The sequence below is a fragment of the Rhincodon typus genome, chromosome 41, assembly GCF_021869965.1.
Source record: "Rhincodon typus isolate 14 chromosome 41, sRhiTyp1.1, whole genome shotgun sequence".
Lineage (NCBI taxonomy): Eukaryota > Metazoa > Chordata > Chondrichthyes > Orectolobiformes > Rhincodontidae > Rhincodon > Rhincodon typus.
In genome coordinates, this window is record NC_063372.1 from 27885 (window position 1) to 47144 (window position 19260).

General features: G+C 42.2%; 1 protein-coding gene across 1 annotated transcript in view; it reads left to right on the forward strand.

Moving 5' to 3' along the window:
* LOC125487423 (SPRY domain-containing protein 3-like) overlaps positions 1-19260 on the forward strand; it is a 36208-nt gene that overhangs the window by 10651 nt on the left and 6297 nt on the right. The window contains exon 4 of the mRNA XM_048618891.1: positions 19006-19130. Coding sequence (XP_048474848.1) covers positions 19006-19130 — 125 coding nt within the window. The remainder of the gene's footprint in view (positions 1-19005; positions 19131-19260) is intronic.

A 19260-nucleotide genomic window follows, 5' to 3' on the forward strand; every position in this document is an offset into this window, starting at 1 on the left:
GCAGTAGCTGTACCTTGAACAAGCTCCACATTTCAATTGTGCCCAGCCCCTGCAGTTTCCTTCTCCATCCTATGCATCCTAAATCTTGCCTAATTGCCTCATAATTGCCTTTCCTCCAGCTATAACTCTTGCCCTGCGGTATATATCTATCCCTTTCCATCGCTAAAGTAAACGTAACCGAATTGTGGTCACTATCACCAGAGTGCTCACCTACCTCCAAATCTAATGCCTGGCCTGGTTCATTACCCAGTACCAAATCCAATGTGGCCTCGCCTCTTGTTGGCCTATCTACATACTGTGTCAGGAAACCCTCCTGCACACATTGGACAAAAACTGACCCATCTGAAGTACTCGAACTATAGCGTTTCCAGTCAATATTTGGAAAGTTAAAGTCCCCCATAACAACTACCCTGTTACTTTTGCTCCTATCCAGAATCATCTTTGCAATCTTTTCCTCTACATCTCTGGAACTTTTCGGAGGCCTATAGAAAACTCCCAACAGGGGGACCTCTCCTTTCCTGTTTCTAACCTCAGCCCATACTACCTCAGTGGATGAGTCCTCATCAAACGTCCTTTCTGCCACCGTAATACTGTCCTTGACTAACAATGCCACACCTCCCCCTCTTTTACCACCTTCCCTCATCTTACTGAAACATCTAAACCCCGGAACCTGCAACAACCATTCCTGTCCCTGCTCTATCCATGTCTCCGAAATGGCCACAACATCGAAGTCCCAGGTACCAACCCATGCTGCAAGTTCACCCACCTTATTCCGGATGCTCCTGGCATTGAAGTAGACACACTTCAAACCACCTTCCTGCCTGCCGGTACACTCCTGCGATCTTGAAACCTTATTCATGACCTCACTACTCTCAACCTCCTGTACACTGGAGCTCTATTCAGGGTCCCATCCCCCTGCTGAATTAGTTTAAACCCTCCTGAAGAGCATTAGCAAATTTCCCCCCCAGGACATTGGTACCTCTCTGGTTCAGGTGTAGACCATCCCGTTTGTAGAGGTCCCACCTACCCCAGAATGAGCCCCAATTATCCAGGTATCTGAATCCCTCCCTCCTGCACCATACCTGTAGCCACGTGTTCAACTGCTCTCTCTCCCTATTCCTCGCCTCGCTATTGAGTGTCAAAGGGTGAAGGTTAGATACTGTCTTGATTATTGTCTAGTATTTGTGTGGCTCAAATGTTACTTGCCACTTGGATATTGCTTTTGAACAATGACAGGAGTTGCAAATGATGCTGAACATTGCACAATCGTCTGTGAACATCCCCACATCTGATAGATGAATCACTAAAGATAGCTGGGTCTAGGATACTACCCTGAAGAACTCCTGCAGTGATGTCATAGGAACTGAAATGACTAACCCTTGAACAATCACAACCTTCCTTTGTGCCACGTGTGACTTAAACCAGTGGAGCGTTTTCCTCTGATTCCCATTCATTATAGTTTTGTTGGAGCTCCTTAATGCGAGCTCAAATGTGACCTTAATGTCAAAGACCGCCTCTCGCACCTCCTCTCTGGAGGTTTGGCTCATTTTTCCACGTTTGACCCAATGCTGTAATGAGGTCAGAAGCGATTATCAGGTAGATGCCAGTGTTGTAGCTGGAGTGGAACAGCTTGGCTACATGCGCAGCAAGTTCTGGAGCACGTCTTCAGTATTTCCGTCAGAATGCCATCAGGGCCCATCGCTTTTGCAGCATCTTTCTTGGCTAGCAAGTAAAACTGTACACCATACTCAAGATGTGGTCCGTGAAATAACTCCACAGAGGCCTGTATCGCAGCACTAAGTCACCCTTTATTTACAAATGGAGAGTGCTTGACATAGCTGGCCCTGAGGGAGCTAGATCTATCAGAGTGAACAGGATGTCTGACACTCTTGTTCTTATCTGTCAGCCAGGACTCCCTGTTTGGACCAGATTAACAGCCCCAATCGGGGAACTTCATATTCTATGAAGTCCACCTGGCTTACCTCGTTACAATCACTACATCCCTCCCCCTCCGAGTCTGAGGACATAGTCTGGTTCTTTCTTTAGTAGCTCCTCCTGGGGTGTTTTAGCACCGGGTAAGGTTCCTCCAACTCTGCCTCTTATACAGGCCATGTGTAACGCAGAGTAGGTTGCCTCGTGCGACCAGAGCGACTTGGAAGAAAATTATTTTCCTCTTCCATCAAGGAGGCGACATCTGCCGTGTCCATCTCAGGTTCTGAGGTATCTTCATTGCTTGAAAGAAAGGAAGAACCCACGGGTTCTGGAACAGTTGGAAATGCTGACAAGGAGCCGGGCACGTTTTGCTCCCACACCTTTTGTGAGTTTGCAGCTTGCATATGGTCAGCGTGCTTATTCAAGACCATTACACCTACTCGAACTTTTTCCACCACTAGACCTGACCTCAGGTCAACCATGCCTGTTACCAATGCAGGGCTGTTCCTGTGGTTCCTATACCAAACTTTGCCCTCTGAAATAAACTATCAGTCTCTCTTAATGGAGTCTTGAGTCCGACATTGGCATTCCTGATGCTGTTTCACCCTCCATCTCACTCCTCCAGGTCCAGGAAGATCAGATTTAACCTGGTGAGGAGTCTTCTCCCCATTAGCACCTCTGCTGGAGCTATCCCTGTAGTTGCATGAGAGGTGGTTCCATAATCAAATAAGAACTGGGGCAGTTTGGTATCTAGTGAAGCTGCAGGTTGTTACTTTAAGCCTGCCTTCAAAGTATGGACTGCTGTTTCTGCCAGGCCGTGGGATGATGGTTGGTATGGAGCTGTCCTTATATGTCAAATACCATTCAACTTCAGGACGTACTCAAGTTTCTGGTAAACGATGGCCCGTTATCTGTGACCAACACTTCTGGCAGAACTTGTATTGCAAAAGATATGTACGGTTTTTCTGTCATCATCCTTGTGTTTGACAAATGAACTCTATGCACATCCAGCCTTTCTGAGTGGGTGTCCACAGTGACTAAGAACATTGACTACGCAGGCCCTTTCATGGGCTCAATGTGTAACCAAGTCCAGGGTTTATCCAGCCATTTCCATGAATGTGGGGGCGCTGCTGACAGTAACTTCATCCTTGTTGGCACTCTGGGGCACTGTCCCACCAATGCAGTTAAGTCAGCATCCAATCCTGGCCACCAAACATGACTTTTCGCCAACAACTACATTTTGGAAACCCCTGGATGACCCTGGTGGAGTTCAGCCAGTATCGGGTGGTGACCTTTGCAAGGGGCAATCAGTCTTGCTCCCCATAATAATAATTCATCCTCTACTGACATCTGGTCTGGCCAGGTCCAGAAGGATTTCAATTTTGGTTGTGACAGCCCTTTGGTTCCCCCATCACCAGTAATTTTGCCAAGACTGAATCTTTGTGTCCAAAGTCTGATATTGGTCAGCTGTGACTGGAAGTGTGTCCAGAAAATTTTAAAACTCTTCCAGTGGCAGTACCACTGCTGGTGTATCTGCCAGCGGGAGGCACCTCAAGGTGTCCGCATTCACTACTTGGCCTACCAGTCGGTGTTCCAACATGTAATTATACACACTTCAAATTAAGCCCCATTGCTAAATTTGGCCTTAAGTTATGAGCAGCACTGCCTTGTCCTCTTTAATTAGAGCTAATAGGTGTTTATAGTCTGTTATTATTACAAATTTACATCTGTAAATATATTGGGGGAACTTCTTGACTCCAAATCTGACTGTCAAACCTTCCCTGTCTAATTTGGGCGTACCTACGTTCTGCATTAGTCAAAATCCTGGATGGATATGATAGTATGCATTCCTCTCCATTGGGCCACCTATGAGCTAATACTACCCTGATGCTGTATAGGAGGCATTGCATGTCAATGCCAGATCTTGCATGGGATCATAGTGTGCCACACCTTAGAGGATGATAGCTGTTTCTTCACTTCCCCAAAAGCTATGGCTTGGCTATGCGACCATTTCCAAGGCTATCCCTTGTTTAAGAGATGATGCAAAGGTGCAGGATGGAAGTAAGGTTATGTATGAACTTACTGTAACAGTTCACTAGACCAGGGAAAGATCTAAACTCTGGTACAGACATGGGAACGGGGTCACCTTTGATCACCCCTGCTTTATCTTCCAATTGGTGTAACCTGGTCTTGTTGACTCTGTAGCCCAAGTAGCTCATTTGTGTGCACGGAACACACATTTTTCCCTTCTAAGGCAAATGCCCGCCTGGGAGAAATGTCTAATAACTATATCCAAGTTCTCTAACTGCTCCTTATTGGCCTTCCCTGTTATTAGCACGTCATCTAGATGAATGCCAACCTGGGGTAGACTTTGTAAAATGTTCTCCATATTCCACTGAAAAATTGCACAGGCTGACGATACCCCAGATTGCTTTCTCGTGTATTGGTACAAACCCTTCTGAGTATTAATTGTAGCATACTCTTGGGAATCCTCATCTAACTGCAATTGCAATAAGCATGGCTCATGTCCAGCTTCATGAAGAACAGCTCTACGTATAAATCTCTCAATGGGAAGGCAATAGCCTCGTGGTATTATCGCTGGACTGTTAATCCAGAAACCCAGTTAATGCTCTAGCCAGGTTCAAATCCTTCCATGGCAGATGGTAGAATTTGAATTCAATTAAAAAAATCTGGAATTAAGAATCTAATGATGACCATGAATCCACTGTCACTTGTTGGAAAAACCCACCTGGTTCAATAATGTCCTTTAGGGAAGGAAACTGCCATCCTTACCTGGTCTGGTCTACATGTGACTGACTGTCAATGTGGTTGACTCTGAACTGCCCTCTGGGCAACTAGGGACAGGCAATAAATGCTGCCTAGCCAGTGATGCCCTCATCCTGTTAATGAATAAAAAAAACCTTCTAAGCGAGTGATTGATAGTTATCCAGTTGTGAGAAGTGGTTTACCATTCATTTACTATCCCCACAAAGGTGAGCTGACCTGTTGGGCTTCACAATCGGTACAGCTATTCCACAAACTGGACTGGTTTGATCCTTTCTTCGCTTTTCAGCTTCCTGATTTCTGCCTCTACTTTTGTCCATAAGGCACATGGCACTGGGCAGGCCTTTGTAGAATTGTGGAATTGCTTCCTGGTCAGTTTGAAAGGTGGCCTTGACTCCTTTGATAGTCCCTTTACCTTCCTGAAAAACGTCTGAGTATTTAATTAGGACTTCGCTGAGGCAGCCATTTTCTAATTGAAAAGTACTGATACTAGGTGATTCTTTAACAACCAATATTGCCCTATCAAGCTAGGGCCCGAGGCTTTTACGACAGTCAAAGGTGACATTTGGGGTCTGGCCAGTGGCGTTGGGCACTGCTTCAGCTTTCCCTTTGATGTTGCGGCCTCAGGGAATAGTTTAGTAGCAGCCATGTGTAGCGGTGTCCTGTAGCTACTTAGGAAATCGAGAAGCCATGTGCAGAAAAAAAAAGTTCTAACTTTGTGTGATTTACTTCTTTTTATAAGCTATATAATTAAAATGGTGCCAGCTTATGGCAACTTATTCACATTTTACTGTATACACATAAATACATGTAACAATAAATTACTATTACTGTTACTATTATTATTTTGGAAAAGCCTTCTCAACAGCAGGATGAAGTTAACTGGCCTTGAGTTACTGGGTTTATCTTTGCATCCATCATTGAACAAGGGTGTAATATTTGCAAGTCTCCAGTTAACTCACACCACTCCTGAGTTGAAGGAAGACTGGAAAATTATGGCCTGTGCCTCTTGCAATTTCACCCATGCCTCCCTCAGCAGTCATGAACGTAGTCCAGCTATGCCAATTGACTTATAAATTTTGACTTTCACCAACCTATTGAATGTAGATTATTGTCTTTCTTTACAAAGACAACTGCAAATAAATGCTTCAGTCTCCATGTGTAGATGTTATTTGACCTCACCCCTCTCTTGATGCTGTTTTACTATTTATATGTTGATAGATTTTTGGATCCCCTTTTATGCCTATCAGTCACTCTGCATACTTTCTGTTTGTGTCTTTTATTTACTTTTCACTTCTTTTCTGAACTTTCTACAGTCAGTCTGATTCTCACTTGCAATATCAAGCTGACATTTGTCTTTTCATTTTTTTTTGCTTTATCGTATTCTCTCCGTTTTGTCATTCAGGAAACTCTCTGGATTTATTTGACCTACCTTCCACATGTTGGGAATGTACCTTGACTATACCCAAACTATCTCTTCGTTGCAGGTCGACCATTGTTCCATTATGGTTATACGTACCGGTTTATAGACATCCAAACTGTAATGGTAATGATGGGGAAAGCATTAAACAGAAAATTAGAAATGCAAGTTATAAAGCTACGGCTCTAAATATGGGTGACTTTAATCTGCATGTGGATTAGGCAAATCAAATCAGTAACGATACCATAGCAAAGGAATTCATGAAGTGTGTAGGAGATTGATTCAGAAAGCCACGTGTTGAGGAACCAACTAGAGGACAGCCTTCCTAGACTGAGTATTATGTATTGAGAAAGGAATAATTGACAAATTAGCTGTGTGAGGCCCTTGGCAAGAGTGATCAAAATATGATAGAATTCTCCATTAAGATGAAGAGTGATGTAGTTGATTTTGAGAATAGGGTCCTGAATCTAAAAATAAACCGTGATGGTGTGAGACACAAGCTGGTTACGATAAATTGGGGAATGTTACTTAAAGGCATGATGGTGGAGAGGAAGTGATAAATGCTTACAGAGCACATGGAGGAACTTCAACAATTGTTCATTCCTGTCTGGTACAAAAATAAAATGGGAAATGTTGACCGACCAAGGTAATGAGGGGAATTAGGAATAGTATTAAATCCAAGGAAGGGACATACAAATTTGCCAAAAAAAAAAGCAGCAGACCTGAGGATTAGGAGCAGTTTAGATTTCAGAAAAGGAGGACGAAGTGTTTGAGATCCGAGGGGGGGAAATAAGAGTATGAAAGTAAACTTGCAAGGAACATGCAAACTGATTGTAAAAGCTTCGAGACATGTGCGAAGAGAAAAAGATTAGTTAAGACAAATGTAGGTCCCTTACAGTCAAAGGGGAAGTTATAATGGAGAACAAAGAAATGGCAGACCAATTAAATACATATTTTGGTTCTGTCTTCATTAAAAAAATTCCAAACATGTTAGTTTATGCAGGGTTTAATGAGAGGGAGGAACTGAAAGAAATCAGTTCTATTAGGGAAATAGTGTTGGAGAAATTGATAGGATTAAAGACCGATATATCCCCAGATCCTGATGATCTACGTGTGAGAGTACTTAAGGAGAAATAGTGAATGTATTGGTGGTCATTTTCAAATTCTATTGACTCTGGAACAGTTCTTATGGTTTGGAGGGTAGGTAATGTCACCTCACCATTGAAAAAGGAGGTGGAGAGAAAATAAGGAATGAAAGACTGGTTAGCCTGACATTGGTGGTAGGGAGATGCTAGAGTCCCTCATTAAAAGATTTAATTGCTGAGTACTTGGAAAACAGTGATAGGATTGCACAAAGTCAGCATGGATTTATGAAAGGGAAATTGTGCTTGACAAATCTGGAATATTTTGAAGATGTAGATGGGGGTGTGGGGTGCAGGGTCAGTGGATGTGGTTTACTTAAACTTTCAGAAGGCTTTCAATAAGGTCCCACTTAAGAGATTAGCGTGTAAAATTAAAGTGCATGGGATTGGGGATAGTGTACTGACATGGATAGAGAACTAGTTGGCAGACAGGAAACAAAGACAAGGGATAAATGGGCCTTTTTCCAAGTGAACAAGGTGCAGGGCTGGATGAACACAGCAGGCCAAGCAGCATCATAGGAGCAGAGAGGCTGACGTGTTGTCTCGGATTCTCCAGCATCTGCAGTTCCTACTATCTCTTTTTCCAAGTGGTTGGCTGTGACTAGTAGGATACTGCAGGATTCAGCAGTAGGATCCCAGCTATTCACAATGCATTATGATAATTTAGATGAGGGAGTTAAATGTAATATCTCTAAGTTTGCAGACGACAATTTGGGTGAGAGGGTGATTTGTGAGGAGGATACTTCAAATGTGATTTGGACAAATTGAGTGAGTGATAAAATGCACGACAAATGAAATATAATGTAGGAGTTGGGGTGTCATGTTGCAGCTGTACAGGACAGTCGTTAGGCCACTTTTGGAATCCTGCGTTCAATTCTGGTCTCCCTGCTATAGGAAGGATGTTGTGAAACTTGAGAGGGTTCTGAAAAGATTTACAAGGATGTTGCCAGGGTTTGGAGGGTTTGTGCTACAGGGAGAGGCTGGGGCTATTTTCCCTGGAGCATCGGAGGCTGAGGAGTAACCTTATTAGGTTTATAAAATCATGACGGGTGTGGGTGAATAGGTAGACGGTATGGGTTTAAGGTGAGAGGAAAAACTTAAAAGGGACCTAAGGGGCAACTCTTTCACACAGAGTGTGGTGTGCGTATGAAACGAGTTGTTCAAAGAAGTGGTGGAGGCTAGTACAGTTACAACATTTAAAAAGCATTTGGATGGTTATATGATTAGGAAGCGTTTAGAGGGATATGGCCAAATGCTGGCAAATGGCAGATCAGTTTAGATTATCTGGTTGGCATGGACAAGTCTGACCAAAGGGTCTGTTTCCATGCTGTACGTCTCTATGATTCCGTAAATGTGAGGTTATCAACTTTGGTAGCAAAAAAAGAGGAAGCCAGATTATCTGAATGGTGATAGGTTAGGAAAGGGGAACGTGCAATTAGACCTGGGTGTCCTTGTATGCCAGTTGCTAAAAGTAAGCATGCAGATGCAATAGGCAGTGAAGAAGGCAAATGGTATATTGGTCCTCATAGTGAGAGGATTCAAGTACAGGAGCAGAAATGTCTTGCTGCAATTGTACAGGTCCATGATGACATCTGGAGTATTGTGTACAGATTTGGCCTCCTTATCTGAGGAAAGATGTTCTGGCTATGGAGTGAGTGCAACATATGTTTACCCGACTGATTCCTGGAATGGCAGGACTGATTTGTGAAGAGAAACTGGATTGGTTTGGACTGTATTCACTGGAGTTTAGAAGAATGAGGGGCAGAATCTCATAGAAATCTCTAAAAAATTAACAGGGCTAGATAGGGTAAACACAGGAAGAATGTTCCCAATGCTTCTGGACTCCCCAGCTGGAGGTCACAGTCTAAAGATATGGGGTAGGCCATTTAGAACCGAGATAAGAAATGACTTCACCCATAGAGAGTGGCGAGCCTATGGAATTCTATGCCACAGAAAGCGGTCGAGGCCGCAACATCGGATGTTTTGAAGAAGGTGTTCAGAATATTGAGTTGGATGATCAGCAATGAGCATGTTGAATGGTGATGCAGGCCGAAGAGCTACAAGAACCTAAGAACCAGGAGCAGGAGTAGGCCATCTGGCCCTTTGAACCTGCTCCACCATGCAATAAAATCATGGCTGATCTTTTCATGGTCTCAATTCCACTTACTCACCCTTTCACCATAACCTTAATTCCTGTACTATTCAAAAATTTTTTTATCTTAGCTTTAAAAACATTCAATGAGGAAGCCTCAACTACTTCACTGGGCAGGGAATTCCACAGATTCACAACCCTTTGGGTGAAGAAGTTCCTCTTCCATTCAGTTCTAAATCTGGTCCCCCTAATTTTAAGGCTATGCCCTCTTGTTCTAGATTCACCCCACCAGTGGAAACAACCTCCCTGCTTCTAGCTTATCTATTCCCTTCATTCTTTTATATGTTTCTAGAAGACCCCCCCCATCATTCTTCTAAATTCCAATGAATATAATCACAGTCTATTCAGCCTCTCCTCATAAGCCAACCCTCTTAATTCTGGAATCAACTTAATGAATCTCCTCTGCACCCCCTCCAGTGCCAGTATATCTTTTCTCAAGTAAGGAGACCAAAACTGCTTGCAGTACTCCAGATGTGGCCTCACCAGCATCCTACACAGCTGTAACATAACCTCCCTGCTTTTAAACTCAATCACTCTAACAATGAAAAACAAAATTTCATTTGCCTTCTTAATTACCTGTTGTACCTGCAAACCAACCTTCTGCGATTCATGCGCAAGGACACCCAGGTCCCTCTGCACAGCAGCATGCTGCAATTTTTTACCGTTCAAGTAATAGTCCCTTTTAGTGTTATTCCTACCAAAATGGATGACTTCAGATTTATCAACATTGAATTCCATCTGCCAAACCTTCGCCCATTCACTTAAACTATCTATATCCCTATGCAAACTTTCAGAGTCCTCTGCACACTTTGCTGTACCATTCATCTTAGTGTCATCTGCAAGCTTTGACACATTACACGTGGTCCCCAACTCCAAATCATCTACGTAAATTACTAACAATTGCAGTCCCAGCGCTGATCCCTGAGGCACACCACTAGCTCACCAACCAGAAAAGCACTCATTTATCCCCACTCTTTGCTTCCTGTTAGTTAAAGAATCCTCAAAAGGGGAGGCGATGGCCTAGTGGTATTATTGCTGGACTGTTAATCCAGAGACCCAGATAATGTTCTGGGCACCTGGGTTCGAACCCCGCCATGGCAGATGGTGGACTTTGAATTCAATAAATATCTGGAATTAACAATCTAATGATGACCGTGAATCCATTGCCGATTGTTGGAAAAACCCATCTGGTTCACTAATGTCCTTCAGGGAAGGAAACTGCCATCCTTACCTGGCCTGGCCTACATGTGACTCCAGACCCACAGCAATGTGGTTGACTCTTAACTGCCCTCTGTGCAATTAGGGATGGGCATTAAGTGCTGCCTAGCCAGCGACACCCTCGTCCTGTGAATAAATAAAGAAAAATTCATGCCAATCCATTGCCTGTAATGCCATGCACTTTTATCTTATGCAGCAGCCTTTTGTGCGGCACCTTGTCGAATGCCTTTTGGAAATCCAGATACACCACATCTGCTGGGTCCCCGTTGTCCACCGCACTCGTAATGTCTTCGTGGAATTCCAGCAAATTAGTCAAGCATGACCTGCCTTTCATGAACCCATGCTGCGTCTGGCGCAATGGGGCAATTTCCGTCTAGATGTCTTACTATTTTCTTCCTTGATGATAGATTCAAGCATTGTCCCCAATGACAGAAGTTAAGCTAATCGGCCTATAATTCCCCATCTTTTGTCTACCTCCTTTTTTGAACACTAGCATCAAATTGGCTGTTTTCTAATCTGCTGGAACTGCCCCAGAGTCCAAAGAATTTTGGAAAATTACCATGAGTGCATTTGCTATTTCTCCTGTCATCTCTTTTAGTACATTTTTTTAGGATGCATTCCATCAGGGCCAGGAGACTCGTCTACCTTTAGCTCCATTAGCTTCCCCAACACTACCTCTTTCGTGGTAATAATCATATGTAGGTCCTCGCCTACCTTAATCTCTGTCATCAATTATTGGCATGTTATTTGTGTCCTCCACTGTGAAGATCGACACAAGATACCTGTTTGATGCCTCAGCTATTTCCTCATTTCCCATTATTAAAACCCCCTTCTCATCCTCTGAAGGACCAATGTTTACCTTAGCCACTCTTTTTTTTTTGTTTTATATATTTATAGAAACCTTTGCTATCTGTCTTTATATTCTGAGCTCGTTTAGTCTCATAACCTATCTTACTTTCCTTTATAGCCTTTTTTGTGGCTTTCTGGTGACCTTTAAAGTTTTCCCAATCTTTGAGAAAGCTAATGGCCTATTCCTTCTATCTTCTACATTTCTATAAGAAAGAAATAGTATGTATAATGAATAAATGTTTTGTTTCTGCTTTCACTATAGAGGAGACAAAAAAATAACCAGTAATAACTATAAATCAGGCACAAGCCAGGAGTACGATGGAATACTCCCCACTTGCTTGGGTGAGTGCAGCACCAATAATGCTCAAGATGTTTGACACCATCTACTTGATTGGCCCACATCCACAAACATCCACTCCTTCCACCATCGATGCTGCATAGCAACAGCATATACTATCTACAAGATGCACTGCAAAAATTCTCCAAAGATCCTTAGACAGCACCATCCAAACCCATGACCAGTTCTATCTAGAAGGACAAGAGCAGCAGGTGCGTGGGAACACCACCATTTTCAAGTTCACCTCTAAGCTACTCATCATCCTGACTTGGAAAAATATTCCAATTTTTCATTGCTGGGTCAAAATCCTGGAATTCCCTCCTTAATGACACTGTGGGTCTGCCTACAGCACAGGGACTGTAGCAGTTCAAGAAGTAGCTCAGCACCATCACCTAAGGATGGGCCATAAATGTTGGCCCAGCCAGCAGCGCCCACATCCCACTAGTGAATAATAATTTTTAAAAAAAGAGGATTTTGAGGAAGAGAGGACCTTGGTGAAATTATAATCACTAGGGATGCAAAATTGAGAAAACCGATGGAACTGTGGGTTTGTAAGTCTTCAGGCCTGGACAGATTTTATCTTTGGGCCTCAAAAGAATTGGCTAAGAGATAGTAGATGCATTTCTGTTAATTATCCAAAATTCATTAGATGCTGAAAAGGTTCGAACAGACTCTAATAGCAAATGTAAACCCTCTATTCAAGAAGGGCAAGAGACAGAAAGCCAGTTGCCTTGATGTCTGTCGGGGGGGGAGGGTCGCTAACTGGACACTTGGAAAGCCCCAAGGAAATCAGGAAGAGTTAGTGTGGTTTTGTGACAGAGAAATCATGTTTAACCAATTTGTTGGAATTCTTTAAAGAAGTAACATGCACTGTGAGTAAAAGATGCCTGCTAATGATGGGGACTTGGATTTTCAGAAGGCATTTGACTAGGTTCAACTTAAAAGGTTATTTCACAAAGTAGGAATCCATGATGTAGGGGATAACATGTTAGCATGAATAAAAGATTGGTTAGCTGGCATTAAACTGAGAGTATGCATAGATAGGTTTTTTTTCAAATTGCAGGATGTGACAAGTAGGGTCCCATAAGTGTCTGTACTGTGACCTCATGGTTTTACAATTTATATCATGACTTAGATGAGGGGGATGAAGGCATGGTGGCTAACTGTAAATGACATAAAAATAGATAAGAAAGTACATTGCAAACATGACATAACAAGGATGCAACAAGGTGTAGAGCTGGATGAACACAGCTCTACACCTTGTTGTCTCAGATTCTCCAGCATTGGCAGTTCCTACTATCTCTATAACAAGGATGCAGATTGATTTAGATTCTTGCCACACACTTAACCTATCAGATGCATCACACTCGCCAGCCACAATTTAGCTCTGAATATTCTTGAAGTTCCTGAGGAGTGCAGTCAAAGTCAAGTCCATGGCATCATGGCTGGTTCAGCTGTACAAAGGGGCAGGTGGAAGTTTCAAAAATCAACAGTGATAGGCATGTGATTATTAGGGGAACAGACCAGTTATTTCTGCAGAGACGGATATAAATCCAGAATGGTGTGTTGCAAAGAACAAACAAAGAACAAAGAAAATTACAGCACAGGAACAGGCCCTTCGGCCCTCCAAGCCTGTGCCGATCCAAAGGCATTGTTGCCTCCTGTTACCTCCCTGGTTTCAGGGTCAAGGATGTTGCTCAATAGCTGCAGGACATCCAGATAGGAAAAGTGAACAGCGAGAAGTTGTACTTCGAGTCCGTACCAATAATATGGGTAAAAAGAGGGATGAGGTTTTACAGTCAGTTTAGGGAGCTAAGAAAGCAACTGGCAAGCAGAACCTCAAAAAGGTAGCTATCTCTGTATAATACACATTATCACATACTTATAAGCATAGAAATAGGAGAATCAAACAGATAGGTATGCAATCATTACATGTGAGGTTATGTAAAAGGCAGGAAAACAGCACTAAGTCAAAATGCTCATTTGAAGAGCTGGTGCAGACACAATGGGCCAAATGGCGCCTCTCCTGTGCCATAAGGTCAGCACGTTGGCTCAGTGGTTAGCACTGCTGCTTCACAGCACCAGGAAGCCAGGTTCGATTCCAGCCTTGGGTGACTGTCTATGTGGAGTGTGCACAGTCTCCCTGCATCTGCATGGGTTTCTGCCGGGCAGTCTGGTTTCCTCCCACAGTCCAAAGATGTGCGGGTTAGGAGGATTGGCCATGCTAAATTGTCTGTGTGTGCAGGCTAGGTGGATTAGCCATGGTTAATGTGGCGTTATAGGAATAGGGTGGGATGCTTTTTGGAGGTTCAGTCCAGACTTGATGGGCTGAATGGCCTCTGTCTGTACTGTAGGGATTCTAATGATAACACTTCTGTAATTCTGTGACATGTATGACTGTGATTGTGAAGGGTTGTGAAATTAACTTGGTACAGGAATTAGGAGTAGAAATCCCTATATCTCTGTCCGAAAAGGACAACCCTTAAGTTTAAGAACAGTGTCCCACACTTTTGGGCTAATCCACCAGAACAAACAGCCTTACCATATCCAATCTGTCAAGATCATTCAGAATTTTATGAACTTGAATCAAATCACCCTTTGGTCTTCTGAACTCCAGTAAAAACAAGTCCACTTTGTCCAGTCTTTCTTCATAAGGCAACCTAGTTTTCCAGTATCAATCGAGTAAATGTCCTCTGAACTGCCTCCAAGACATATATATCCTTCCTTGACAAAAAAACAAAACAGTATACAAGAGGTGGTCTCACCAATGTCCTGTGTAACTGAAGCATAATATCCTTACTTTGATGTTCATTAGCCTTCCAAATCACTTGCTGCACAGTAACTTTGTGACTCATGCCCAGAACACCTAAATCCCTCTGCACCTCAGAATTTTCCAGTCATTCACTGTTTTAAGTAATATTCTGTTATTTCCTTCTTCCTGCCAAAGTGAACAACTTCACATTTTACCACATTATACTTCATCTTGGATTTTTATTTATTTAATTATTTATGTAGAACTTTATCACACTCCAAAATATCTCAAACTGCTTCATGCATAGTGAATTAATTTCGAATGCAGTGATTAGAGTTGTGTTGCCCATTTGTACATCAAAGATTCCACAAACAGAGGTCATAAATGAGTGCCGTCTAGTTCTCCAACACGTCTATTGCCTTTGACATCAAGACAACATTTGAGCAAGATGTAGGTAGCATCGATTTGCCATTGGCTTTACTTAATTTGATTAAGTTTTTGGTGAGGTGATGCGGTATGATTTGGTGAACATAATATGGTTGGTGTGGTGTGCATGTGCTTCCAAAAGGTATCAGATGAAGTGCTGTCAGATAGACTTGTCAGCACAGCTGAAGCCCCTAGAATTAAAGGAACAGTTGCAGTATGGACACAAAGTTGTTTGAATGACAGGAAACTGTGAGTAGCGTATGCACATAAATAAGGAGCACATGTCGACCATTTTGCCCCTCTAGCCTGCTTTGCCATTTATTAAGATCATGGCTGATCTGATTGTAACCTTAAATTCACATACCTGGTGATTACCTTTCACCCCTTTGCTTAATAAGAATCTCTACCTCCGCATTAAAAATATTTAAGGACTCTGCTCCACCTCTTTTCCAAAGACTCATGCCCCTCTGAAAGAAAATAATTTGCCTCATCCCTTTTTAAATGGGCAATCCCTGAGCTTTAAACAGTAACCCCTTGTTCTAGATTCTCCTACAATAGAAAACATTCTTTCCACATCTGCCTTGTCAAGAACCCTCCGGATCTTGCGTGTTTCAATCAAGTTTCTTCTAAACTCCAGTAGATACAAGCCTAGCTTGTCCAACTATTTCCTCATGGGAAATCATACCCATTCCAGATATTAGTCAAGTAAATCTTCCCTAAAATGTTTCTAAAGTACTTACATCCTTCCTTTAAGTAAGAAGAATAATTCTGTACACAGTACTCCAGTTGTGATTATCACCAGTGTCCTGTATAATTGAAGTATAATATCTCTATTTTTGTGTTCAATTCTCCTCCCTGTAAATTATAACATTCTATTAGCTTTCTTAATGGTGAACAGTTGTTTTTGCTGAGGTATCTCAAGAGGTCAGTGTTAGGTTGCATACTTTTCTTGATATATATTCATGACTTAGATTTGGGTACAAAAACAAAGTTGCTGGAAAAGCTCAGCAGGTCTGGCAGCATCTGTGAAGGGAAAAACAGAGTTAACGTTTCGGGTTCGGTGACCCTTCCTCAGGACACCTCAGATTTGGGTACAAAGGGCACATTTCAAAATTTGTCGATTACAAAAGACTTTGAGAAATATTGTGAACAGGGAAGTGGATAGTGGTGGATTTCAAGACATGGACAGCTTGTTGGAAAGAGCAAATGCATGGCAGACAAGATTTAGTGCAGAGAAGCGTTAGCTAATACATTTTGGTAGGAAGAATGAGGAATGGTAATACAAAATAACACATTCTGAAGAGTTTGAGGAGCAGAGGAACTTGATGGAACATGTGTACAAATTGTTGGAGGTGGCAGAGTAAGTTGAGAGAGTTCTGAAGAAGGGTCTCTGGACCTAAAACATTAACTCTGATTTCTCGCCACACGTGCTATCGGACCTGCTGAGCTTTTCCAGAAATTTCTGTTTTTGTTTATGATTTGCAGTTCTTTTTTTATTTAGATTGAGAAAGTGATTAATAAGGCATACAATTTTATAAATATAGTAAAAAGCAAGGAAATTATGATGTACCGTAATAAAACACTGGATCAATTCTAGGCAGCACAGTTCAGGGAGGATGTTAAGGTGTTGGAAAAAGTGCAAAAAAGATTCGTGGGAATGGTTCCAGTGATGAAGGATTGCAGTTTTGTGTGTAGATTGGAGAATTCAAAGCTTTTCTTCTTGGAGAAGTATGATGAAAGTTTATAATATTATTATTGAGGAACTTAGTTCTAAAGTAAAGGCAAATGGTCTTGTTTTCTTTTACTTCTGTGAATGTGACCTTTTTAAAAAAAAACGGAAACTAACTTATTTTGGGAGTGAGTCAAAATAACTTAATCTACTTGGTGAGATAATTGCTGAAATGTTTAATAAATTGAGCTGGGGTCATAGAAATGCAATTGGTGACATGCCGGAACTCCCTTCTTGGCCCCCTCACCTTCACAACACATCAAAAACCACTTCAATGGTTGCACCAGCAGTCATCTTATTTCCTGCTCAGTGCTCTGCATCTATCTTGTAACATGCTTTGCAATGTTGCATTTGAAATAAATAAATGTAAACAGGGGGTTGTTTTCCACAGGAGTTTATATCTCTGGTCACGTTGTAATCTTCTGAGACTATAGATACAAGTTTCCTTGTGTAGCTGCAGGTCATATGACAATTAGTTGTTTGGACAGGGTTAAAATTTTCACCATAAGATGATAAAGATATAGGCTGATATGTTTCTCGACCCCATTCTCCAGCCTTTTCCCCGTAACCCTCAATCCCCTTACTGTTCAAGAGCCTATCGGTCTCTGTGTTATTTGCATCAAATTGCATGGAGTCTATGGTGAGTTGTCAAGTTGGATATAAATTGGCTTGAACATAGAAAACAGAGGGTAGTTGTGGAGGGATATTTTTCTGACTTGAGGTCTGTGACCAGTTGTGTTCCACAAGGATTAGTGCTGGGACCTCCATTGTTTGGAATATATCTTAACGATTTTGATGAAAATGTCAGAAGTCTGATTAGTAAGTTTGCACAAGACAAAATTGATGGAGTTGTGGATAGTGAGGAAGGATATCAAAGGATGCAGCAGGATATAGATCAGCTGGAAAGTTGGTTGGAAAAATGGCAGAAGAAGGTTATTCTGGACAAGTGTGAGGTGATGCATTTTGGGAGATCAAATGCAAGAGGAAAGTATACGGTAACTGGCAGGACACTTGAGGGCATTGATATACAGAGGGATCTTGAGGTCCAAGTCCATAGCTGCCTGAAAGTGGCAGCACAAATGGATAAGGTGGTAAAGAAGGCATACGGCCTACTTGTCCCCATTGGTTAGGACATTGAGTATAAAAGTTGCCAAGTCAAGCTGCAACTGTGTAAGACTTTGGTCAGGCCACGTTTGGAGTACTGTGCACAGTTCTGGTTGCCACACTATAAGAAGGATGTGGAGGCTTTGGAGAGGCTGTAGAAGAGTTTTACCAGGATGTTGCCTGGATTGGAGTGTATTAGCTATAAGGAGAGGTTGAATTAACTTTGATTGTTTTGGACAAACCCAGATTGTTTTTTGCTAGAGCGTCGAAGACTGAGAGGTAACCGAATACAAGTATGTAAAATTATGAGAGACATGATTAGGTTGGATAGTTGAAGTCTCTTTCCCTGGGTGGAAATGTCAAATACTAGGAGGCATAGGTTTAAGGTGAGAGGGGGAAAGTTTAAGGGAGATGTGCAAGGGAAGTTTATTTTACTCGGACATTAGTAGATGCCTGGAACGTGCTGCCAGGGGAGGTGATAGAAGCAGATATGATAGCAAAAGAGGCATTTAGGCCTGCACATGAACAGGCAGAAAATAGAGGGACACAGACCATATGCAAGCAGATGAGATTACCTTAGAACAGCATTGTAGTTGGCACAGACATGGTGAGCCCACTGACCTGTTCCTATGCTATACTTTATGTTCCATTTTCTATGTTAATTACACTCAATGACTTGGCCCCCACTGTCTTCTGCAGCAATGAGTTCCACAGATTAGCCACCCTCTGGTTGAAGAAATTCCTCCTTATCACAGTTCTAAAGGGTCATCCTTTCACTCTGAGGCTGTGCCCTCGGGTCGCAGTCTCTCCTGCGAGTGGAAACATCTTCTGCACATTCATTCTATCCAGGCCTCTCAGTATTCTGTAAGTTTCAATGAATTCCCCTCTCATCAGGTACATGGATGGAATAGGTATGGAGGGACATGGACTAAGCACAGGTAAATGGGACTTGTTTAAATTGTGAAAACTGGGCAGCATGGGCAAGTTGGGCCGAAGGGCCTGTTTCCATGCTGTAGAACTTTATGACTCTATGACTCATTCTTCTAAATTCCATAGAGTACAGACCTGACAGGAAAACTGGATATTTTTGAAGAATATGACTCTGTTGCAGAAGTATGCCAGTTAGTTAATGAAATATGACCTATTTTTCCTCTGTCTAGGTATGTATAGTGGATACTGGTGTAAGAGGGACCATTGCAGTAGGATTAGTCCCTCAGTATTACAAGCTGGATCATCAACCAGGATGGCTTCCACATTCTATTGCCTACCATGCAGATGATGGCAAGTGAGTAATACAGAAAATTTGAGATTGAAAATAATCTACCTGTAATGTCTTTGTTCTTGTTCCAGTGGAAGCTGTTAAAGCAATAATTATTTATGTAGAACTTTATCACACTCCAAAATATCTCAAACTG